Genomic DNA, 26934 nt, shown 5'->3' with positions numbered 1-26934 from the left:
CCAAATAATAAAGCACCAGGTGAAAATGGATTTCCCACAGAATTTTACAAGGTATTCAGTATTCTATTAATTCTGTCCCTCTTTGAGGTAATGAAACAAGTGGAAGAGACCCAGAATCTGCCTGATTCTTGCAAAATGGCAATAATCTTAGTAATTTCAAAAACAGGAAAGGACCTGCTGTCACCGGCTTCATTAAAGCCAATATCTTTACTAAATACAGACTACAAACTAATTGCAAAACTATTAGCGAATAGATTAATGGATTATATACCGAAATTGGTGGCGTTAGATCAGATGAGATTTGTTAAAAACAAAAAATTTATTAACCTGATTCATATGGCACAAGCAAGCAAAACACCAACAGTGGCAGTAGCTCTTCATGCAGAAAAAGCCATCAATAGAGTTGAATGGAGAGAGGAGTCACATGATGGAGTAGTGGCCGGTAGGAGAATACCAGCCCTCTCCAGAAAAGAAGGAAAAAAGTGAAGAAAAAGCAAAGCCCCAGACACACAAATCACAACAAATAAAAAACAAAGATGTGGAGAAAATGGCACCTAAGAAAGAAAAGCCAAAAACAATGGGAAGAAAAGAAGAAAGAAAGATGCCAGAAGAGAAAGGTGAAGGCCTTACTTGCAAGAAAAGGCAGGGACCCGCCGTGGAAAGAGGAGCCCACTCCCTGAGGTTAGTGGAGACCCCACAGGGTCGCAACCCACCCACCGTAGGACTGCAAAAATGGCCAAACAGGGGTCCGCAACTGCGCATGACAAGGAGAACACCGACGGGAGGGGGAAGCAGCTGTGGAGTTTCACTCCACAGCACAAACAGCTGAGAGAGGCCTGACAGCAGGGCTCCCAGCTGGAAGATAAAGAAAGCAACGGGAACGGGAAGGGTGAGAAAGAAAAAAGGAAACTAGAGACACAACAGATAACCAGCCCAGAAGAAGAGGACCAACATCAAGAAACCATGGGAAAAAAAATTCCCAACAAACTGAGACAAGTAGCTCAACAAGAAAGTCAGAAGAGACACAGATACAAGGAAGAGAAATAGAAGACACAAACCCAAGAGCAGACACAGAAGAAGAACACCAAGCTCTGCACAGAGGAATAGGAGGTAAAATGAATGGACAGTACATAGATTTAAAAATTTTTCAAGAACAAATGAAAGCATTAAAAGAATGGCTGACACTAAAATTTAGTGAAATGAGAAGAAAAATGAAAAGTACAGAAGAAAAAGTGAGTAGAATAGAGCTGGTTATAACAGAGGTAGGGAAAAGATTAGAAGATGTGGAAGAAGGAGTAATGGCGGTAGAAATGGAAGTGAACGACTTAAAAAGAAAATTTCAAAAAAGTTAAAGAAACTTAGGAGTTGTTAGCTCAGAAGATGGATATAATGGAAAACTATAGTAGGTGAAACAATATAAAGATAGTGGGCTTTAAGGAAGATGAAGAAGGCCAAGATATGAAAAAATTTATAAAAGAATGGATCCCAAAAGTCCTGGGGATGCCAGAAATGCAGGAAGGAATGGAAATAGAAAGGGCACACAGAGCATTAGCCCTGAAACCACAGTCACACCAAAAACCAAGATCCGTTTTAGTAAAATTCCTGAGATACACGACAAGAGAAAATATATTGGAGAAGGTAATGAATAAAATTAGAGAAGACAAAAAACCACTGGAATACAAAGGTCAAAAAAAATTTTTCTACCCAGACATAAGTTTGGAGCTCCTAAAGAAGAGGAAGGAGTTTAACGCAGCAAAATTGATCCTATGGAAGAAAGGCTATAAATTTATGTTAAGATATCCAGCGGTGCTTAAAATAGTTATCCCGGGGCAGCAAAACAGACTGTTCTCAGATCCTGAGAAAGCACAAGAATTTGCAGAACGTCTGCAAGACAGAGAGATGAAGAGATGTAACAAGAACAAAGAACGACGACAAACTACATATGAAGAAGTAAAAATAATGTATAAGTAAGAACTAAAGGAGGGAAGAAAAGGGAAGTAAGGGAGATGGGGGGAAAAAGAGGAGGGGTTAAAATAAATAAATAAGAAAAAGAAAAGAGGGGGAGCTTTGTTGTGAAGATAAAAGTTTTCTTGAGGGGGTTGGGTGGGAGAGAATAACAGTCACTGAAATCAGTTGACACTTGCGAACGGGTTCGCAGTCTGAATGGAGAGGGTAGTTGTGGTTGCCCGGTAAGGGACAAGGGCGACTCAGAGATGGGGGACACACACTTGGGGTCAAGGGAATTTTAGATGTGGGAATGGTTGAAATATTTAATGTTTTAGAAGTGTTGTCATACAGTGCGTTCAAAGAAAGAAAACTGAGAAATGGAAATGGGAAAAGGTGGTGGTGAGGAAGTGGAAATGAGATGTAAGCAAAGTATAAGATGGCCATGTTGAACTATATGACTATAAATATTAATGGAATACATAACTAAATCAAAAGGAAGAGGCTATTAAACTTACTGAAAAAAGAAAAAATAGATATAGCATTTGTGCAGGAAACGCATCTAATGCAAGTGGAACACAAGAAATTAAGGAGAGACTGGGTAGGACATCATATAACTCAAAAGCCAGAGGTGTAGGTATATTAATCAATAAAAATGTACCAATCAAAATAGAGGAGGAAATAATAGATCCAGCAGGGAGATACGTAATGTTAAAATGTCAGATTTATTCAGAACTCTGGAATTTGGTCAAAATTTATGCACCTAATGTAGAGGATCAAAAGTTTATGCAAGATATTTTTTTGAAGTTTGTAGATACGCAGGGGAATATATTGATAGGAGGGGTCTTTAACCTTAATTTGGATTCAAAGATGGATAAAACTGGACAAAAGACTAGCAGAAAGAACAAAGAAGCCAAATTTATGGTTAAATCAATGCAAGAAATGCCACTTTTGGATATATGGAGGAGACAACACCCAAAGGAGGAATACTCATATTATTCGAGTAGACATAAAACATTCCTGTTGTCAGCCCATATTCAAGGGAGAGTTAGGAAAACGGAATAGGATTGAATGAAGTTATCTTTTTAAAGCACTATAGAAATTTAAATTACCGGAAAAATTCATTAATTGGATCAAGGCACTATATAATGGTCCAATAGCAAAAATGGTAACAAATGGATATGTTTCAGATTCAGATTACTTTAAATTGAGTAGATCAACAAGACAGCTTCCCTGTTTGCTTTAGCTATAGAACCATTGGCAGAATTGATGACTCCATGATAAAGGGAATAAAAATAAGAGAGGAAGAATTTAAAATTAGTTTATTTTTGGATACTTAACATGCCCAGATAAATTAATAAAAAGGTTATACACAAATTTGAAAGAATACAGGGCGATATTAGGACACAAGGTTAATATTGATAAAAGTGAAGTGATGCCAATGAATAAAGTTGACTATACAGAATATAAAAAGGAATCTCCTTTTAAATGACAATCACAGGCCATACGATACTTAGGTATCAGAATAGATAATTTAAATAATTTGTATAAATTAAATTATCAACCATAATGAGAAAAATATAAGAATATTTAGAGAAATGGAAAGAACGACCACTATATTAGGGAGAGTAAACTGCATCAAAATGAATGTATTCCCACGACTACAGTACTTATTCCAAACATTACCAATTCCCTTGACAGGGGAAATCTTTTAAAAATTGAATAAATTAATAAGAAAGTTCCTATGGAAAGGCAAAAAAATCAAGAGTAGCTTTGGATAAACTAACAAGGACATATAAACAAGGGGGATTGCAGTTACTAAATTTCAAAAACTATTGCAGGGCAGCCCAATTAAGATTTTTGTCAAACTTCTACCAGGCAGGAGAAAACTCAGCATCTTTTAAGATAGACATATAAATAAGAGGAAAATGTTCCAGATGAGATTTGTTAAAAACAAAAACTTTATTAACCTGATTCATATGGCACAAGCAAGCAAAACACCAACAGTGGCAGTCGCTCTTCATACAGAAAAAGCCTTCAATAGGGTTGAATGGAGTTATCTTTTGGAATGAGAAACTGGTGCAACAACAACCAACGAATACTACATCATATATTAAAAATAAGGAGGAGAATACATCTAGAAGGAAAGATGATAAATTATCAAATACCAAAAATGTTGATAATGCAAAGCTCATTAATTCCTTTTACAATAGATAATTTATTCTTCAAGGAATGGGCAAGAAAAGGAATTAAAAGAATAAAAGATTGCTTTTTGGGAAATAACTTATTGACATTCAAACAGTTAAAAGATAAATATGGGATATCATATGGTACAATGTTTTTGTATTATCAATTGAAAACATTTAATAGAGAAGCTGGGAGCTAGTTTGGGCTTAGTTGAGAGTAGTTGCTTTGAATATGTAATCACAGACACTGTAACAGTTAAAAGAATTATCACAAACATGTATAGTAAATTACAAAACAAGGAAAATGATGAAGTAATATACAAACCCAAGCAATGTTGGGAAAAAGATTTAATATATGGATAAAAAAATGAAACATGGATGGAACTATGTGCAGGTACCATGGCTAAAACAATTAACATTCAATATCGTATTTACAATACAATTGACTCCATAGATTATATACAACACCACAAAAATTAAAAGAATGGAATCCAATACTATTGGACAAATGCTTCTGTTGTAAACAAGAAATTGGTACAATAGTACATGCAATCTGGACATGTACAAAAGTGAAAACCTTTTGGGAGGATTTAAACAATATTAAATAGAATTACAAAAAATAAGATACCAAAAGACCTAAAAATCTTCCTGTTAAACAACATAAAAGATAAAGAACTAGGTTAAAATTAGACAAGAGTTCAAACACTATTCATTATGATCGCACTAGTGGCAGCAAAAAATGCATAATGATAACCTGGAAAATGGAAACCCCTTTAAAAATACAACAATGTTCATAGAAATGAACATTAGAAAAAAATTACCGAGGAGTCACGTGATGGAGTAGTGGCCGGACGGTGAACTCCAGCCCTCTCCAGAAAAGTCGGGAAAAACAAAGGAAAACACAAAGGCACAGAAATAAAAGTTACAGAAAAGTGAGTATAAAGGTGGAAAGAAGATGGCAACAAAAAAAGAAAAATCGAAAGCAACGGTAAGAAGAGAGGAAGAGAAGACAAAGGAGGAAAAAGGTGAAGGCCTTACCTGTCCGAAGAGGCCCGCTGCGGAGAGAGAAACCCACTCCCTCAGGTCGGTAAATAATGGACTACAAAAATGGCTCGCTGAGCCGAGTAAAAGTGCGCAACTGCGCATGCGCGAGGAATCGCGCATGCGCGATGCGAATGAAAAAAAACACACCGACGGGAGGGGGGACCAGCTGGGGAGTCGATCTCCACAGCCGGCAACGACAGCTGCAGAACACCTGCAGCAAGAAGAGACCACAGAAGACAATAGAAACAAGAAAGAAGAGAAGGAAAGGGCACCAAAGAAACAACAGATGGCCAACCCAGAGGAAGAAGAAGAGGAAGAGTATGGTGAAATAGAAGAAGAAAAGAAAGGCAAGATAAAGGAAATACTTTCTCTTATTAAAGGATACATGGAGTCATTTAAAGAATGGCAAACACAGGAATTTAAGGATTTAAGAAAAAGAATAAACAACACAGAAGAGAAAATGAATAAAATAGAGATGACCTTAACAGAAATGGGAAAGAAAATGGACAAGATGGAAGAGCGGGCAGTAGCAGCAGAAATGGAGGTAGAAGACTTAAAAAAGAAATTGGAGGAATCTAATAAAAAAACTAAAGAGACTCAAGAACTACAAGCTCAAAAAATAGTTACAATGGAAAATTATAACAGAAGAAATAACATAAAGATAGTGGGCCTTAAGGAAGATGAAGAAGGCAAGAATATGAGGGAGTTTATAAAAGAGTGGATCCCTAAGACCCTAGGATGTCCAGAACTACAGCAAGAAATGGAAATAGAAAGGGCACATAGAGTATTGGCCTCTAAACCACAACCACAACAAAAACCAAGATCTATTGTAGTAAAATTCTTAAGATATACTACAAGAGAAAAGGTACTGGAGAAGACAATGGAAAAAGTAAGAGAGGGCAACAAACCACTGGAGTATAAAGGGCAAAAAATCTTCATTTATCCAGATATAAGTTTTGAACTCCTAAAGAAAAGAGTTCAATACAGCAAAGGCGATTTTATGGAAGAAAGGGTATAAATTTATGCTAAAGCATCCAGCGGTATTGAAAATATTTATTCCAGGACAACAAAACAGACTATTCTCGGATCCAGAAGAAGCACGAAAATTTGCAGAACAATTACAAAAATAGACTGAGGGAGGAAGACGGGTAATGAGAGTTAAAATGATCACGATTGATATGTATGTGGGTAAAGACAAAAAATAGACTGAGGGATGAAGACGGGTAATGAGAGTAAAAATGATGACGATTGATATGTATGCGGGTAAAGAGGTATAAGAGTGAATAGAGACAATGTGCATACGTGAATGTATCTGTACTTAGAGGAAAATATAGATAGTATAGACAAGAATTAATAAGGGAAGGTAATGGAATAGAGAGAATAAGGAGGGAACTAAAAGAGTGACCTTTGTGACATATGAAAAGTGAAATCTTTTCTGGGGGGGGCGGGGTGAGGGGAAATAGCGGTCACTGCAAAATCAGTTGACGCTTGCGAGTGGATTCGCAAATCCAAATGGAGAGGGGAGATGTGGTTGTCCGACAAGGGATAAAGGACAACTCAGGAAGTGAAGGGGAGATTGGGGATAAATAAGATACAAATAGGAGAATAAGGAAAATGTTGGATGTTGTAGGAATGTTGTCTTATAAAGAGTTGAAAATAAGAAAACAGAAATGGAAAAGGAGGAAAGGTAATGATGGAAAAACAGAAAGAGAAGATAAACAAAATATAAAAGGGCTACGCTGAACTATATGACTTTAAATATTAATGGAATACATAACCAAATTAAAAGGAAGAAACTACTAAATTTAAATGAATAAATGTATTCCATTAGAAAAAATAACATATAGGTTAAGAAATAATATTGAAATATTCGCACCAACCCTCTTTTCAATCTTCTTCAGCATGATGCTGAACCAAGCCATGAAAGACCCCAACAATGAAGACGCTGTTTACATCCGGTACCGCACGGATGGCAGTCTCTTCAATCTGAGGCGCCTGCAAGCTCACACCAAGACACAAGAGAAACTTGTCCGTGAACTACTCTTTGCAGATGATGCCGCTTTAGTTGCCCATTCAGAGCCAGCTCTTCAGCGCTTGACGTCCTGCTTTGCGGAAACTGCCAAAATGTTTGGCCTGGAAGTCAGCCTGAAGAAAACTGAGGTCCTCCATCAGCCAGCTCCCCACCATGACTACCAGCCCCCCCACATCTCCATCGGGCACACAAAACTCAAAACGGTCAACCAGTTTACCTATCTCGGCTGCACCATTTCATCAGATGCAAGGATCGACAATGAGATAGACAACAGACTCGCCAAGGCAAATAGCGCCTTTGGAAGACTACACAAAAGAGTCTGGAAAAACAACCAACTGAAAAACCTCACAAAGATAAGCGTATACAGAGCCGTTGTCATACCCACACTCCTGTTCGGCTCCGAATCATGGGTCCTCTACCGGCACCACCTACGGCTCCTAGAACGCTTCCACCAGCGTTGTCTCCGCTCCATCCTCAACATCCATTGGAGCGCTCACACCCCTAACATCGAGGTACTCGAGATGGCAGAGGTCGACAGCATCGAGTCCACGCTGCTGAAGATCCAGCTGCGCTGGATGGGTCACGTCTCCAGAATGGAGGACCATCGCCTTCCCAAGATCGTATTATATGGCGAGCTCTCCACTGGCCACCAGACCATCGCCTTCCCAAGATCGTATTATATGGCGAGCTCTCCACTGGCCACCGTGACAGAGGTGCACCAAAAAAAAGGTACAAGGACTGCCTAAAGAAATCTCTTGGTGCCTGCCACATTGACCACCGCCAGTGGGCTGATAACGCCTCAAACCGTGCATCTTGGCGCCTCACAGTTTGGCGGGCAGCAGCCTCCTTTGAAGAAGACCGCAGAGCCCACCTCACTGACAAAAGGCAAAGGAGGAAAAACCCAACACCCAACCCCAACCAACCAATTTTCCCTTGCAACCGCTGCAATCGTGTCTGCCTGTCCCGCATCGGACTGGTCAGCCACAAACGAGCCTGCAGCTGACGTGGACTTTTTACCCCCTCCATAAATCTTCGTCCGCGAAGCCAAGCCAAAGAAGAATAGGAGCCTTACATTAAATACAATAGCGAAAACCTACCGGGGACAAACATTACCTAAGTTGATGGAAGGAGAAGGAAAGAAAAGAATGGACTCAGTAGAATTTCTGGTGTATTTTTGTTGAATGACAACATTGTCTGACTGGCTTAATGCAACCTAGATTGTATACCTAAAATGGATGAGAGGGGGGGGTGGGGGGGTGGCTTGGGAGGAGTGGGGGGGGGAGAAAAAGTCACTGTATATGTGTGAAAAAGAAATAGTGTATATCATGGCTAATGTGATTTATGGTGTGAAAAATAAAAAATTTTTAAAAAAAAGAAAAAAATTACCTACAACCTTTATTTGAACAAATTTAGGAACCTTACATAAAGTTTATTAGGAACCAACAATTTCACACCTCCATCTCTTGATGTGACAAGTTACAATAAAGTAAATAGTATGATTGGACGACACTATCTCTCTTTTCTCTTTCTTCTGTTCCATTTGGTTTTTTTTTTCTTGCTTTAAGTTATGGGGAGTGGGGAGGGAAAAAATGAAAATGTCACTGTGTACATATTAATACTGAATATGTGTATATATTGTTACTGGTGTGGTTCACGGTGAAGTGTTAAATAAAAAAATAATAAAAAAAAACTTTGTATTTTAACACTATATCAGTGATCTTTCTGCAGGTTCTGTTCATTTTTGTTTCCCTATTACACATTTCTCTTCACACAATATATCTCTGGCACAAATTCAAAAATAACAGCTTCCATGGTCTTTTAAGGATTCATCACAAGATAAAGGAGCGGAAATAGACCCATTGGCTCATCGAGCCTGCTCATCTTTCTTTTTCCCCTTTTATCATTTTCAGGTTACCTTAGTATGGAAATTCATAGTTTTCCTTAAAGGGTTATAATTGTGGACTTCTCTTGTCTCTTTAGTTTTGTGAGGAGTTGGGTTGCTTTATAATGTTTGCATTGGCATGCCTTATCTTTATTTTTCTTTTGCCGTTCTTGTTGCAAAATTGAAAGGTGTAACAACATACCTATCTTAATTATTCTAGCCGCAGTTTTTGAAATGTTCTTAACTTCAAACAGTCCAACTATGCATCATATAGAGTATATGGGAGCCAAAGGAATAAAATCCCTTAATTTATTTTTTTAAATTTGGAGTTGGTTAAAGTGAGATTTGGTGATAAGGAATGGAAGATACCAGATGAACACCAGTTCTGAGGGACATGGAATGAAGGCCTTTTGAGAGTGCAAGGGTTCTTCATTTAAGAGAGATAGCTGGAGGCAGCAAATGGACTGCAATAAGTTTCACGCAGAAGAGGGAATGATACAATTTTGAAGGAGAATGAAAAGTGCTTAAAAGGGAAAATAACAATGTTTTCAGATAAAGATTGTATTGAATACAGTGAACATAACTTTAGAAATATATATTGCAATATTTATATTTCCAGTACATTTCATTTTTCAGAAATTAAGTTTTGACAGCAGTTTGATGTAAGTACACAATTGTCCCTCAGTTCATTATATTAAAATTCACTCTGAATTTGCAGATTTATATTTTTTTTTCTTTGGCTTGGCTTCGCGGACGAAGATTTATGGAGGGGGTAAAAAGTCCACGTCAGCTGCAGGCTCGTTTGTGGCTGACCAGTCCGATGCGGGACAGGCAGACACGATTGCAGCGGTTGCAAGGGAAAATTGGTTGGTTGGGGTTGGGTGTTGGGTTTTTCCTCCTTTGCCTTTTGTCAGTGAGGTGGGCTCTGCGGTCTTCTTCAAAGGAGGCTGCTGCCCGCCAAACTGTGAGGCACCAAGATGCACGGTTTGAGGCGTTATCAGCCCACTGGCGGTGGTCAATGTGGCAGGCACCAAGAGATTTCTTTAGGCAGTCCTTGTACCTTTTCTTTGGTGCACCTCTGTCACGGTGGCCAGTGGAGAGCTCGCCATATAATACGATCTTGGGAAGGCGATGGTCCTCCATTCTGGAGACGTGACCCATCCAGCGCAGCTGGATCTTCAGCAGCGTGGACTCGATGCTGTCGACCTCTGCCATCTCGAGTACCTCGACGTTAGGGGTGTGAGCGCTCCAATGGATGTTGAGGATGGAGCGGAGACAACGCTGGTGGAAGCGTTCTAGGAGCCGTAGGTGGTGCCGGTAGAGGACCCATGATTCGGAGCCGAACAGGAGTGTGGGTATGACAACGGCTCTGTATACGCTTATCTTTGTGAGGTTTTTCAGTTGGTTGTTTTTCCAGACTCTTTTGTGTAGTCTTCCAAAGGCGCTATTTGCCTTGGCGAGTCTGTTGTCTATCTCATTGTCGATCCTTGCATCTGATGAAATGGTGCAGCCGAGATAGGTAAACTGGTTGACCGTTTTGAGTTTTGTGTGCCCGATGGAGATGTGGGGGGGCTGGTAGTCATGGTGGGGAGCTGGCTGATGGAGGACCTCAGTTTTCTTCAGGCTGACTTCCAGGCCAAACATTTTGGCAGTTTCCGCAAAGCAGGACGTCAAGCGCTGAAGAGCTGGCTCTGAATGGGCAACTAAAGCGGCATCATCTGCAAAGAGTAGTTCACGGACAAGTTTCTCTTGTGTCTTGGTGTGAGCTTGCAGGCGCCTCAGATTGAAGAGACTGCCATCCGTGCGGTACCGGATGTAAACAGCGTCTTCATTGTTGGGGTCTTTCATGGCTTGGTTCAGCATCATGCTGAAGAAGATTGAAAAGAGGGTTGGTGCGAGAACACAGCCTTGCTTCACGCCATTGTTAATGGAGAAGGGTTCAGAGAGCTCATTGCTGTATCTGACCCGACCTTGTTGGTTTTCGTGCAGTTGGATAATCATGTTGAGGAACTTTGGGGGACATCCGATGCGCTCTAGTATTTGCCAAAGCCCTTTCCTGCTCACGGTGTCGAAGGCTTTGGTGAGGTCAACAAAGGTGATGTAGAGTCCTTTGTTTTGTTCTCTGCACTTTTCTTGGAGCTGTCTGAGGGCAAAGACCATGTCAGTGGTTCCTCTGTTTGCGCGAAAGCCGCACTGTGATTCTGGGAGAATATTCTCAGCGACACTAGGTATTATTCTATTTAGTAGAATCCTAGCGAAGATTTTGCCTGCAATGGAGAGCAACGTGATTCCTCTGTAGTTTGAGCAGTCTGATTTCTCGCCTTTGTTTTTGTACAGGGTGATGATGGTGGCATCACGAAGATCCTGAGGCAGTTTACCTTGGTCCCAACAAAGCTTGAAAAACTCATGCAGTTTGGCATGCAGAGTTTTGCCGCCAGCCTTCCAGACTTCTGGGGGGATTCCATCCATACCTGCTGCTTTGCCACTTTTCAGTTGTTCGATTGCCTTATATGTCTCATCCAGGGTACACCGACCTGCGCAACCTCATCCAACGTACCCCTACAGCCGACAAGGTTGTCATCCTGGGCGACTTCAACGCTCGTGTCGGCAAAGACTCAGAAACCTGGCCAGGAATCCTGGGCAAGCATGGCGTCGGCAAGTGCAACGACAATGGGCGCCTCCTGTTGGAGCTCTGCGCAGAACAGCGGCTTGTCATTACAAACACCCTTTTTCAGCAGAGGGACAGCCTTAAGACCACCTGGATGCATCCCCGATCCAAACACTGGCACCTCCTGGACTACATCCTGGTGCGAGAAAGTGACAAACAAGATGTGCTCCACACCAGGGTCATGCCTAGCGCGGAATGCCACACTGACCACCGGCTGGTTCGCTGCAAGCTCAACCTTCACTTCAAGCCAAAGCCCAGGAACAATAAAGCCCCCAGAAAGAGGTTCAATGTTGGAAAACTGCAGTCAGACGAAGCGAGAGGAAACTTCCAGGCAAACCTCAAAGCAAAGCTTGACGTTGCAACCCGCCTCACGGACCCGTCCCCTGAAACCCTCTGGGATCAGTTGAAGACTACCATACTGCAATCCACTGAAGAGGTACTGGGCTTCTCCTCCAGGAAAAACAAGGACTGGTTTGACGAAAACAGCCAGGAAATCCAGGAGCTGCTGGCAAAGAAGCGAGCTGCCCACCAGGCTCACCTTACAAAGCCGTCCTGTCCAGAGAAAAAACAAGCCTTCCGTCGCGCATGCAGCCATCTTCAGCGCAAACTCCGGGAGATCCAAAATGAGTGGTGGACTAGCCTCGCCAAACGAACACAGCTCAGCGCGGACATTGGCGACTTCAGGGGTTTCTACGAGGCTCTAAAGGCTGTGTACGGCCCCTCACCCCAAGTCCAAAGCCCGCTGCGCAGCTCAGACGGCAAAGTCCTCCTCAGCGACAAGATCTCCATCCTCAACCGATGGTCAGAACACTTCCAATCTCTTTTCAGTACCAACCGCTCAGTCCAAGATTCCGCCCTGCTCCAGCTCCCTCAACAGCCCCTAAGGCTAGAGCTGGATGAGGTTCCCACCCTGGATGAGACATATAAGGCAATCGAACAACTGCAGATTTATATTGATGTTTAACCAAATGCTGTTTTATGCTTTTAATTATTCATCTTCACTTTGAATTTAGAATTTTATTCTATAAATTGTGCAGTAGATTGTTATGTTTTATGAACTTACTTCCTCCGAGAGGTTTAAGAGCAGAGTCTTGAATACATTTTAAGTTGGAAGTTGATAACTAAAAGATTGACATGTTGCCAGAGTAGGCTGGAATGAAGAGGTGAAATTACAATCAGATCAGCCACATTCTTATGAATGGAAAAGCAGGCGTGAGGGGCTAAATTGTTTACTTCTAATTCAAATGTTCAGCTTTACTTCAAATCCTAAATTTACGTGAGGAATAATACAAAATGTTCAAAGTCTTTTTCTCTTCTGCTATAGATCTGAAGCCGGAGCTCACTTCTTTGATTCAGTCATCTGGTTACTTTGGTAATCCTGCTGAGAGTACACCGAACAAATTGGTGTATCCTGGGATCTGTATGCTCGAGCTCACCCTGCTGAGTGTCGGCAATCCCAGCCTTGATGTCCTCACCCATGTCTTCAGGAACCTGCTGGAGATTGTTCAACAAAATGAAGAAAATGCTGTCTCTATTTACCAGCAGGTAAAATTGAATAAGAGAGTAAAAGAAATTTAAGTATTTGCAAATCTTGCTGAAGTAAAATCACTTTTTGTGCTAAGTATTCAAATGATACAGTATTTTAATTGATCAACTTCACTAAATCGGAGCCAATGTTCACTATTCCATAATTCAAATAATTGTATTGTATTTACTATTCTAATTTTATGAGCTGGTATAATGTATTCTACTTCAGTGGACAGTAGTTAAGAAAACATGTTTTGTATGTGTTTCTAGCACAGAAACTGGCACTCGTTTTTATCTGGGCCTGTACTGGTGTTTGTGGCCTGCACTAAATTTTAATATTTAAAAAAATTAGACATATGGCAACAGTAACAGGCCATTTCGGCCCACCAGTCTGTGCCGCCCAATTACACCCAATTAACCTAAACTCCCAGTACGTTCCAAACAGTGGGAGGAAACTGGAGTCGCCAGGGAAAACCCACTCAGACACAAGGAGAACGTACAAACTCCTGACATAAAACATGGGATTCAAACCCCGATCCCGATTACTGGTGCTGTAAAGGCGTTGCACCAACCATGCGGCCCTATACTACTCATTTGTCCCCTTCCTTTAATTGTCTCTATCAGCATTCTCTTCTATTTATCTTTAGGGGAAAAAAAAGCTTGTGAAAAATGGAGTGTTCAACCTGGGAACATTTTATTCTTAAAGTATCTATCCTGGGAAGATTTAAAATGTTTTCCTGTCTGAGAGAAAAAGTTGAAGGCAGGCAGCTTGACCTGGCAGGCTGTCCCTGCTATCTGTGAAGGAACACAATTGGATTATAAATGCAAGGCCTTCAGCTTGCTTAGTCTCTTTTACATCTCAACTATGATCGCTAATCTAATCAAAATACTATGTTGGAAATGGCTCAAATTGTCCAGGTTCCAAGAAAATAATCAAGAGCTTTTTTTTCATGATGAACTGTACATCTGCATCTTGGGTGCTTTTTATTTCATGTCTTGACTATTTCAGGGAGCAGTATCAACTATTCTAAGTGGTTTTCAGAATATTTTGAGCCAATCTGGGATGCATTTGGAGGGTACGTATAAATTTTCTTTTTTTGAGCACCTAATGATATTCTTAAAGTGAATCACCAATGTGCAATAATCAGTGTACAGTTATTCTGTTCTCTATTTAAATATGATAACCATTTGCAGTGAGTGGTCAATTCCAAGATGCAGAAATAATATTCCCTTGTCCATACAGAGTGCCAGGCAGTACTTGTGGAATTATTGGTGACTTTAACCAGGTCCAGATTGTCAGCAGAGGAACTTTCCTTATTTCTGAAATTGTTTTTGGAAAAGATGCCTCCAACTGTGAGTACTAATTGTTTCATTGAAAATACTTTTCAAAGCTGAATGTAGCAATCAGATTAAGATGGTAAAACTGTCAACAGCTAGTCAAAAAACACTGGACCACAAATATTTTCAAAAGGTTTGCTTCCTGAGGGAAAAAATGGGAATTATGATGGATAACTATCATACTGAACACAAATATAATTCAGATTTGTATCTTGTAAGAAGTTGGAGAAATATCAAATGAACTTTTGTTGAATTTAGCATGCTTAATTGTATAATGATACTGACACATTGCAATAGTTCAACTGACCTAAAAATGCTTTGCCGCTAATTGTACTCAGCATCCGATGCCTCTTGTGTCAGGGTCCAACAATAGTCGGCCAGCACCGATTAATCCCAGTTGCCTGTGGTCGCAATGTCCTGGTGAAATATTTCAACTGTTCATCATTGATTGCACCAGGATCAGCAGGGAAGAAGTCCAAGTGCGAATAGAATTAATATATGACAGGAAATCACCAAATTATCTAGTTATAATCTCAAGAATGGTACGTGGTCGGAAAATTTTAAGGTGATTTTCATCAGCCCAAAATTCATAAAATAACCCAAAAGTGTTCAGGAAGCAAATTCTTCGTTGTCCAATGTAACTTGTGAACAACGCCCAGAAGAAGACAAGGAGAAACGTGCTAAAAAATGCTATTCTGAATGACACAGTGCTGGAATACACAAAGAGCTCCAAACTTCCAAAAAGAAAACATGCTAGTGGTCACAGTTTTATGGGAAAAATTGTGGGAAAGCTCACATCATGTTTCTGAAATTTGAATTGATCTTGTCTTGCACTTTCAAATTAATCCTACCTCTTCATTTTTTTTGCTATATGATTCATTGTACCGTTATGAGAGGCATAGATAGGCTAGACAGCCAGCACATGTTTCACGGGACAGCAATAGCAAACACCAGAGAACATATGTACAAAGTGAAAGGAGGAAACTTTAGGGGAGACTTCAGGGGTAAATCTTCTTATGCAGAGAGCTGGGGGTGCCTAGAATGACTTGCCAAGAATGGTGATGGAGGCTGAAACTTTAGAGGCATTTAAGAGACTCTGAGACAGGCACATGAATGGAAGAAAAATAGAGGATTACAGAGGGTTTTAAAAGGAATATATGGGTCAGCACAATGTCAAGGGCCCGTACTGTGTTGTAGTGCTCTATTAATTGCAGTTTGTTACATTTAGTGTTCAGCGTAATATACCGATTGTGGCTAATAGTTCTGAAGGTTACGGCTGGCATTCAGTTGCTCCAAGGTTTGGAAACCTGGATTAATTATGGGAGAATATATGAAGTAAGACCTTGAGCCCTCTATGCCATCCAACAAGATTGTGGATGATCAATACATCAACCTCTCTGAATTCATAGTTCTACACTATATTCCTCTAAGATGAAGAAATCCATGAATTTCAGTTTTGAATGCAATGACTGAGTCTCCCGCATTCTGAACTTGTGAATTCCATTGATTGAACTATTGAGTGAAGAAATCTCATCATTTGAGTAGGTCTGCCCTTTATTTTGGATTTGTGGCTCATCATAGGGATTGTGATTACCAGCTCATTTTGACCCATTGATGGAAGAGCTCATTGTCCAATGTAATTTGTGAACAGTGCCCAGAAGAAGATGAGGAGAAATGTAAAAATATAAAAATCTTCCTATCATCCTCATCTGGGAGCAGTCATGATGTGTTTTGACCAATGAGGAAGAATTGATTTTTGCTTTTGTATTTCAGAAAATACTACTTGGAGGAATTCTGAGCATTGTGGAAGCAAATATAAATATGGTCCCGATGCACTACCTTACCTTCCCAATAGTATTCAGAGGCATTTCATGCGTGCAGGATGCCAGTTCTACTACCAGCAACAAGAGCATCAACGTTCCAAAGTATGTTAATTTCTCTAAGAACAGAAGAGAGACAGAAAACGTCCACCAATTATCATCACCTTGGCATGTGGCTCCAGTCCATTTGCCACTTGTTGGTCAAAGCTGTTGGCCACATATGTCGGATGGCATTAGTGTCTCTCTGTGGTTTAAAGTGGAATTATCGGAAGGAACAGATGGATTAATTAAAGTGAAGAAGCAAAGGCGAGATTGGCTGGTGACTTCTAGAGAGAATAGTATTGATGGAACTGGTAAGAATAAAACTGACATTTCTATTTTATTATGATTGAATACATCAAGTAATAAGATAATGTTTCAAAGGAAGTTCCTATAAATAGACTTGGTAGTATTAGATGGTTTGCCACTTGTAGAAATTTGTCTGTAATTTAGAATCAGAATTTATTGTCATGACCACATCAAGAAATTCATTGCTTTGCGGCATCACATTGCAAACATTTCTATATACCACATTTCAAAATAGTGCTTGGAAAAAAACCAGAGTCTGTGATTCATTGATCATTCAGAAATCTGATGGAAGAGGGGAAAAACCAGTACTTGTGCCACTGAGTGCTCATCTTCAGGCTCCTGTACCTTTTTCCCGAAGATAGTTAGAGCAAAGAGGGCAATGGCCTGAGTGGTGGGGGTCCTTGAGGACAGAGGCTGCTTCCTGTCCTGAATATTAGCACCTCCACATCAGACAGTGATATAACCAACCAGAATGCTCTCCACAGTACACCTTTAGAAGTTTTTGAGAGTCTTTGGTAACATACTGAATCTCATCAAACTCCTTACAAAGTATAGCCGCTGGCCAGCCTCCTTCGTGATTGCATCGACATGGAGGCTTCAGGAGAGATGTTGGCACCAGGAATTTGAAGTTCTTGACCTTCTCCTCGATGACGACTGGTTCATGTTCTCCTGATTTCCACAATCATCTCCTTGGTTTTGCTAACGTTGAGTGGAAGGTTTTTGATGTGACACCACTCAACAAGCTGATCTATCTCCTTCCTGTACATTTCCTCATTGCTGTCTGTGATTCTGCTGACAATCATAGTCTCATCGGCTACTTTGCAAATAGTATTTGAATTGTGCCTAGCCACACAATCGTGGGTAGAGCAGTAGGTCAGCTCACATCCTTGAGGTGCGCCTGTGTTGATTGTCAGTGAGAAATTGTTTCCCATTCATACTGACTGTGATCTTCTGATGAAAAAGTCAAAGATCCAGTTGCAGAAGCCCAGGTTTTGGAGCTTGTTGACCAGCACTAAGGGAATAATGGTGTTGAAGGGTGAACTGTAGTCAATGAGAGTAGCCTGATGTATAAGTTGCTGTTGTCTAGGTGATCCAGCGATGAGTGGAGAGCCAGTGATATTACACCTTGTGTGGAGCAATTGTGATAGTAGGCAAATTGCAGTGGGTCCAGACCTTTCCTTAGATATGTGCTTATTCTGGCCATGACCAATCTCTCAGAGCATCTCATCACAATAGATGTTAGTGCTACTGGGCAGTAGTCGTTGAGGCAGCTCACTCTGTTCTTCTTGGGCAACAGGATGATTGATGCCCTTTTGAAGCAGGTGAAAACTTCCAACTCCAGCAGTGAGAGATTGAAAATGTCCATGAACACTCTGGAAAGTTGGTTGGCCATCAGGACCTGACGCCTTCCAAGGGTTCATCCTCTTGAATTATGTTTTGACGTCAGCCTTAGAAACAGATTGCACAAGTACAACAAAATTGAGAACACATCCTGACAGTGCACACATGTATCAAACAAATGAGATATTAAAACAGTAACATAATAAAATAATACAATATTCAATGTTTGGCATTGATACCACATTTAGCTTCTCTTTCTGCTGACTGCACTGGAAAAACAGTTGTTTAATCATTGTGTTTTGTGGCAATCTTAGACCATAAAACATTGGTGTGGTATTAGGCCATATGGCTCATCAAGTCTGATCACCCTATTCCATTTTAATTGATTTATTATCCTTTTCAACTCCATTCTCCTACCTTCTCCCTGTAATTAAAAATCAATATACCTCTATTTTAAATTACCCAATGACCTCCACAACCATCCGCAGTAACAAATTCCACAGGTTCACCATCTTCTATGTAAGGAAATTCCTCTTCATCTCTGTTCTAAAGGGATGTCTTTTATTTTGAACCTGCACCCTCTGGTCCAAAGCTCCCCCACCATAGGAAACATCCTTTCCACGTCCACTCTCATCATACCTTTCAGTATTTGATAGGTTTCAATGAGATCACCTCCTTCTGAACTGTAGCGAGTACAGTCCCAGGACTATCAAACTCAATGATGACTGGTTTATTCCAGGGATCATTCTTGTGAACCTTTTCTGGACCTCTCCAATGTCAACACATGCTTCCTTGGGTAAAGACCCCAAAACTGATCACAATATACCAAGTGTGGTGTGATCAATGCCTTTTAAAGCCTCAACATTACATATCTGCTTTTATGGAAGTACCTTGTAATCAAGCACTCTCTCAGTGTCGTGTTGCAATGTCAACTAAAGGGTATCTCTGGAATGGGATTTCAAGAATGGAATCGACTGAATCAGAGCATATACCTTATGACCTACCGACCTTCCAAGGGTAGAATGTGGGATCATGGAGTTTTTCTGCTGCAGCCACAATTTCATTGCGATCAACATAAGAAAAACCTAACAATTTTAACTAGATTTCAGTATTCTGCCAAATCTCTCTAATTTTCAGGAGGACTTATTTCTAGTTGCTCAGTCATGTACCTGACGATTCTAACAATAACTACTTGCTTTACTTTCCACTGTACTGGAAATGTTCAATATGTGTCTGCTCATCCGTATTAGTGATGTAAAAAATATTTTGTTTTGCAGAAGACGAGGAAACAACAAGCTTATTTTTAGGTGGAGTTCCAAATTCTGGTGATAAATTGATGGAAGATAGTTGTCTTCATGTGATTTCGCTGGGGTCTCGAATAATGACGCTGCAAGTTTGGGCTGATATGAACACAACTGGCTTTGTATTCAGGTAGAGTGTGAACTTCAGAAGAGTGATAAGAAGGAGAATGTAAATTCCTGAAATCAATCAGATGAACTGAAGTTTTGAAGGAAAATTAATAATTATTTAGAATATGGATCAATTACTCAGGAATTTGGGAGCAATGGTGATTTGGAGAGCTCTACGTAATAAAACCTTTTCTTCAAAAAAGTTCAAAAATATTTTGAAATTAATTAATTCTTAATAGTTCCACTGCTTTGAAAAATGGAAGTAACTTCAATCAAGTCGCTTTGATGGTATGGAAAACTGACATCCGAAAATAAATCTCAAATGTGGATACTGGGAGATCTTTCACACTGTCCACTGCAACAGCAAGGTCTTCCCAGTGGTCCACCATTTTAATTCCATGCATGATTCCCACACCCACATATCTGTCTGTGCCTCGTGTACTGCTAAACTGAGGCCACCCTCAAATTGGAGGAACAACACCTTGTATTCCATCTCGGCAGTCTCCAACCAGACGGCATTAACACTGACCTCCAATTTCCATTATCCCCTTCTCCCATTTCTCTCTCCCTATCCCTTTCTTCCAGCTATCCACCCCCTTCTCTTCCTTCTATCAGAGAGCTACCTCCTTTTTAGCCCTCTGCTCTGTCCCCATCATTTCTTGGATGTTTTTTTTTCTCTTCTACCCTCCTACCTGAATCTAATTATTACCTCTTACCTGTAGCCTCTGATCCTCCCCTTCCTCCCTCTTCCAACTCTCCTCCTCTCTTATCTCCTCACCTTATTATTCTGGGGTCTGCCAGTGTTTTTTCTTAATCCTTACAAAGGGCCCAGGTCTGAAACATTGGTTACACTTAACTTCTTTTGGATGCTTTTATTCTCTCTGCATTGCACAGTCAGTTTGTTTACATACGTTTTCCCGCAGGGAAAAGAATCTCAAGGTTATATGTGATGTCATGTACGTACTCCTGACAATAAATCTGAAATCTAAAATGCTGCTTGATCTGAGTTTCTCCAGCACGTTTGTGTATTACATTGTAACTAAGGTTGCAACCAGACCAAGATGAATTTGGAAAGTGGGTCAATGAATGACGGGTGGAATTTAACTTGGACAGATGAGGGGTATAATGATTTGGTAGGTTAAACCAAGGAAGGACTTGTGTAATGACCTGGGAGAGTGTTGTTAAACAGAGATAATTGGTGGTAAGGTGCATAGTTCCATAAAAGTAGTGACCAAGATAGATAGGGTAATGGAGGCATTTGGGACATTTGCCTTGATCATTCCCAGGAGCAGGGATGTCATGTTACAACTGTACAAAATGCTGCTTAAACCACAATGGTGTGTGCAGTTCTGGTCTCCCAGCTACATGAAAGATATCATTAAGATGGAAAAGGTGTAGAATAGATTCACAAATGTGTTATTGGGACTGGTGGGCTTGAATTATAAAGAGAGGTAGGATAAAATGAGACTTTTCTCCCTGGAGCGAAAGAGGCTGAGGGGGAATCTTATTTATAAAATCATGAGGGACATTGATAAGCTAAATTATCTTTTTTCAAGGGCAGGAGAATCTAGTAGATTGTAGGTGAAAGGGGATTATTTGAAAGATACCTGTGGAGCACCTTTTTCATACAGTAGTTGGTAAATGGGGCAAGCTGCCAGAAAAGGTGATAGAGGCAGATACAATCAGAATTGCTCATACCTTAACAAAGTGCTCAGGTCCGAAATATTGGATATATATCTTTGCTTCCTATGTGACCCCTGAGTTTGTCCAGCACTGCAATTAAACTGCAATCACAATGTCTGCAAAGTTTCTTGTTTCACAGTAGAAGGAAAAGTTTAAAGATATATGAGCTGGATGCAGGTGAATGGAAGGAATTTTGGATGAGAGTCTGGTTGGCATGGACAAATTGGGCTGAAAGGCCATTGTTTTGAATCCTCATTGTGATGCTGTGTCTTCATTAGTGATTATTTTTTTAAAAATTTTTTTAAAATTTTGTCCACATATCTTATGAAGTCCATTATACCCTTCATGATGGTTAAAACCCCCATTCCTCCAAACCCTTCCCACTCTAGAAACTCCAAAAGAAGAAAAAATAAAAGAAAAAGACAAGAACAGTAAAAAAGAAAGAAAAGCAAAGGAATACAGAAAGGATTGCCAAGAAAGTGCCACTCACCACACAGATCCCCAATATGTATTCTGTTTAATTATTTGGAGAAGGTTAACGCAAGTCCCAAGGATTAGGAAGGCATCTAAAAATTTATACTTGAAATTTGCAAAAATATATATTTACTTCTTAAATTATAGGTAATCTTCTCAAGGGGAACACAACTCTGCATTTCTGCATTCCATCATACCATATCTAAATGTGAATCAGATTTCCAAATAACTACCGTACATTTTCTTGCCACTGCTAATGCCATTTTGACAAATTCTGTTTAATGTTTAGATAATTTCAATTTAGGTCTTGTCTCTACAATATTCTCCAACAAAAATAGTTCTGGTTTTGTGGAAACTTAATTCTTGTAACCTGTTCTAAAAGTAATTACTAAATCTGTCCAAAAGGTCTTATCTTGGGACATCTAAAGCATTAATCTGATAAATTTGACTTCAATCTATTTAATTTCTGTGGTGTGAGATATAATTGATGAAAAAAAATTGTATTGAACCAACCTGTACCTTACATTTATTGTATTTGTCAAACAATCCCGACAAAGATCAGACAAGTTTTGTTCATCAGTTCTAACATTGAAATCTGATTCCCATCTCTGTCTAGACCAGGGGTTTTCAACCTTTTTCTTTCCACTCATATACCACTTTAAGTATAATTCCTATGCCATCGGTGCTCTGTGATTAGTATGGGATTGCTTAAGGTGGTATGTGAGTGGGAAGGGAAGGTTGAGAATTACTGCTCTAGACCCAATTGTTACTGAAGTATTTTGCTTGAGAAAAATTGTCATTGGTCCATTTCATTTGGAGATATGAAACCGTGCACATAACGAGTCAATTAGGTGCGATTAAAACAGTGGTTTTCAAACTTTTTCTTTCCACCCACATCCCACCATAAGCAATCCCTTACTAATTACAGAGCTCCTACGGGATAGAAAATACTTAAAATTGAATACTTAAAGTTATATGTGAGTGGAAAAGAAAAGATTGAGAATCACTGGTCTAGACTTATGAACCCCCTGCTTAGGAGTTTCCATTTGAAGTAAAAGATACATGGACTCAAGATACAGGTCTTAAGAATGATTAATGCAATAAAAACAGATTTGAATGTAATTAGTTATAAGCCTCAAGAAATAAACGAGACTTTTAAACAATTTTATTCTAAGTTCTATCAATCTGAATCACAAAGAGATGATAATAAAATAGAAGATTTTCTATCACAAATAAGGCTTCCAAGGTTAAATTTAAAAGAACACAAGTAGAATTGAATGCTCCTTTCACTCAAGCTGAGGTGAGGAAAGCACTGAGTTCATTGCAAAGTAATAAATCTCTGCAGGTCCCAGCAGATTGGAAGACAGTAAGTGTCACACCACTTTTTAAAAAGGAATGTAGGCAGAAGATGAGTAACAATCAGCCAATTAGCTTCACGCCTGTAGTCAAGAAAATGCTTGAAGCCGTCATTAAGCGAGACACTTAGAATGAAGGGGTTCCAACAGGCAGATGCAGCATGGATTCAGAAAGGACAGGTCTTGTTTGACAAACTTGCTAGAGTTCTTTGAGGATATAATGAGTGCGGTAGATAAAGGAGAACAGGTTGATGTGTATTTGGGTTTCCAGAAGGCATTTGATAAGGTGCTGCACAAGAGACATCAATAAGATACAGATGAATGGAGAATATTAACATAGATTGAGGTTTGGTTAACGGACAGAAGGCAGAGAGTTAGGATAAATGGCTGCTTTTCTGATTGGCAGACAGTGTTAAATGGGGTGCCGCAGGGGTCGGTGCTGGGCCCACAGCTGTTCACCATTTACATTGCTGATTTGGAAGAGGGGACAGAGAGTAGGGCAGCCAAGTTTGCGGATGATACTAAATTGAGTGGAAAAGCAAATTGTACAAAGGATGTGAAGAGGCTGCAGAAGGATATAGTTAAATTAGGTGAGTGGGCAAAGGTCTGGCAGATGGAGTGCAACATTAGTAAATGTGAAGTCATTCACTTTGGTCGGAAAAATAGAAGAGCAGATTATTATTTAAATGGTGAAAGACTGCAGCATGCTGTGGTGCAGAAGGTCGTGGAAGTGCTTGTGCACAAATCACAAAAAGTTGGGTTGCAGGCACAACAGGTTATTAAGAAGACAAATGGAATGTTGGCCTTCATCGCTAGAGGAATTGAATTCAAGAGTAGGGAGGTCATGCTGCAACTATACAAGGTACGAGTGAGGCCGCACCTGGAGTTCTGGCTTCTGTACTTGAGGAAGGATATATTGACCTTGGAGGCAATCCAGAGGAGGTTCACCAAGTTGATCCCAGAGATGAGGGGGTTGACCTATGAGGAGAGACTAAATCGTCTTGGATTATACTGATTCGAATTCAGAAGAATGAGAGGAGATTGTATAGAAACATATAAAATTATGAAAGGGATAGATAAGATAGAGACAAGAAAATTGTTTTCACTGGTAGGTGAGACCAGAACTAGGGGACACAGCCTCAAGACTCAGGGAAGTAGATTTAAGATGGAGATGGGGAAAACCTGTTATTCCCCAGAGAGTAGTAAATCTGTGGACTTCTCTGTCCAGGGAAGCAGTTGAGGTACTTCATTAAACATATGTAAGGTTCAATTAGATAGATTTTACATAAAAAAGGAATTAAGGGATATGGGGAAAAGGAGTTGAGTCAATGATCAGATCAGCCATGATCTTATTGAATGGTGGAGCAGGCTCGATGGGCCGGGAAAATTAATTTATTTGCTGATGATGTTTTGATATATTTGACAGAATCAGCAATTTTGTTACAAAAGCTGCACTTAAAATTGGAAGAATATGGGAAAGTTTCAGGCTATAAAATGGGACTAAAGTGAAATTATGCCTCTTATGGGAGGGGATTACACTCATTGTCGAAGAAATACTCAATTTAACTGGCCGATAAATGGGATAAAATATTTAAGGATACGTATAGATAATAATGTAAATAACATATAAATTGATTACTTACCTTTACGTAAAAAGGTTGAAGAAGATTGGAATAGATGGATGGCTTTGCCATAACCATAATGGGTAGAGTCAGTTCATGGGTAAAATTAAAATTGGAGACCAGAGGATTTTATATACAAATGGGAAGTGAAATTAATATCTGGTGAGAGAACCCACATCTTTTAAAACAAATCATTAATATTTGGAACAAGATAAATGATGAAATTAGAACAGGGTGGGGTCGGGGAGTCGCTTTATCACCTAAAATGCCTTTGATTCAAAACAGACGTTCCTTTTACAATGGGTAATCAATTTTTAGGTATCTAGTCTTGTAAAGGGATTAGACATACTGAAGATTGTTATGAAGGAGGACATTTGATGTCATTTGATCAATTAAAAAATAAGTATGGAACAGTGAATAACACACTCTTCTGCTATTTTGTTAAGAGCATATTTAAGGGATAAATTAAGACCAACAATGTTATTTCTGAAGTGGTGTGATGTGGAGAGACTAATCGGAAAGCCATTGATGATTACTTAATTGCAATATTTTTTGTTTCTTTTATACTTGAATTAAAAGGGGCTATAGGGTCATTTAGAGGGTCCTATACCTCTCTGCTCATCTGCTGCAGAAACCTTCATTGGAAAATAAGAATTTCTTGTTTTAGCCTCCATCAACTCAGTTCCATATGATCTATGTTGAATCCATCCAACCCTCCTGTGCTCAAGGATGTACTTCAGCTTTCAATTAAGAGTGACTCAGTTTTAAAAATGGTCACCTGCTTTGGTGGTAGAAATGAGATATCTGAGCTCCATTTCTACTTTCAGGTGATGTTTTAATTTAATCACTTCACAATTGGCAGCTCTATTTTTAACTGCTGTGGTCCTAGGTTCTAGAATTACAGCCCTAAACCTCTTCATTAACTTTATTTTTCCTTTCAAAGATTCATTCTATTCTTTAAAACTTAAAGTGTAATATACATGATATACCTCAACTTTTGTCTGCCATAAGGTAAAGAAAGAGTCGCCATGAGAATTGCCTGAACCCCTATCAATAGGAGAAAGAGAAGCAACAGAAATTCCCTTCAAAGACCCTTGGACTCGCCTCCATCACTCCTGCAGCCTTTGCAGCTCATACAGACTCCATTTCAAACCATCGGCAATCCAAACACAAGGTCCAAACCTCCATTACAATCAAGAAGCCTTCAATGCCCGAGGCCCTTCATGAGCCAGCCTCCCACAGCCTTTGTAATAGCCCGCAGCCTGTATGGGTCCTTCAGCTGCTGAGCACCTCGCTGGTCCGCTGCCATGGCCACCGTCCTGTAGGGTGGTGCCCTGTGCCAGACCACTGCTCCCCTGGAGTTTGCAACCTCTCATGGTATGCTGCCCAGCACACGCGTTCCCATCTCCATGGTTGTAAGATTTTTAAAAAATACACTGTCTACTCCATTAACAGGCAGTTTAAAACTGTCAACATCAGGTCCAAACATTAGGACCCTGCAGAGCACTGCTGTGTCTCCATTCCCCACTCTCCTAGGTCCACACCAGCAGGAGGGCTGCCATTACAGCAGTGCCTCCATTTAAAAAAAGTCCCTATAAAAACATTACTCCAAGTGTGATCTCCAAATGTCTCTGAAGATGGATTGGTGTTAAATTTCATTTGATTTTCCTCCTAATCACGCCGTGATGGTTTCTTGCGTTAAATATTCACACTCCAGGAACCTGAAACAAAATATGCTGGTTAATACATCTGGGCAGTTATCTAAGGATGTTGCACGTGATGATTGATTTAACTGAAACTTCTGATCTCTCAGGTGAAGGAAAGAGTTGATTCAGAGGAGTGCAGGAATGGTCCCCACCCACTATTGTCTCAGCCAATATTTAATTTTTGATTAATATAACTAAAATGGATTGTCTGGTTAAACCAATGCAATAATAATTACACTTCAAAATTGGTTCATTGCCATGAAGTACTTTGAGCTGTTCTATGATTATGAAAGGCCCTACATATTTATGAGGTCTCTAATTTTTATATGTATTTGTTATGATTTCTAAATATTAAGTGTTTTGTTTTCTTTTTGTAGAATTTGCAATGATGTCAACGATGACTTAAAAGCAGGCGTTCTGGCACAGGCTGAGTCACCACAAAATCTTATAACACCAGGCAAATGGCAGCACCTAGCACTGACCTATGTGCAACAGTCAGAAAACAAGAAATATGTTAATGGCAAACTTTCACTTTGGGTGTCTGGTCAAAGGTAT

The 26934-nt window shown here is 39.9% G+C and overlaps 1 protein-coding gene across 6 annotated transcripts in view; it reads left to right on the top strand.

Moving 5' to 3' along the window:
• The window catches only part of lyst (lysosomal trafficking regulator), a 344523-nt gene that overhangs the window by 171529 nt on the left and 146060 nt on the right, over positions 1-26934 (top strand). For all 6 annotated transcript variants that reach the window (XM_069885166.1, XM_069885165.1, XM_069885164.1 and 3 more), the window contains exons 9-14: positions 13081-13301; positions 14293-14359; positions 14527-14636; positions 16395-16794; positions 19408-19561; positions 26757-26930. In XM_069885166.1, coding sequence (XP_069741267.1) covers positions 13081-13301; positions 14293-14359; positions 14527-14636; positions 16395-16794; positions 19408-19561; positions 26757-26930 — 1126 coding nt within the window. The remainder of the gene's footprint in view (positions 1-13080; positions 13302-14292; positions 14360-14526; positions 14637-16394; positions 16795-19407; positions 19562-26756; positions 26931-26934) is intronic.

The sequence above is a fragment of the Narcine bancroftii genome, chromosome 6, assembly GCF_036971445.1.
Source record: "Narcine bancroftii isolate sNarBan1 chromosome 6, sNarBan1.hap1, whole genome shotgun sequence".
In the NCBI taxonomy this organism is placed as follows: Eukaryota; Metazoa; Chordata; class Chondrichthyes; order Torpediniformes; family Narcinidae; genus Narcine; species Narcine bancroftii.
The sequence above is the reverse complement of the archived record's forward strand: the minus strand, read 5'-3'. Positions and strand labels throughout refer to the sequence as shown.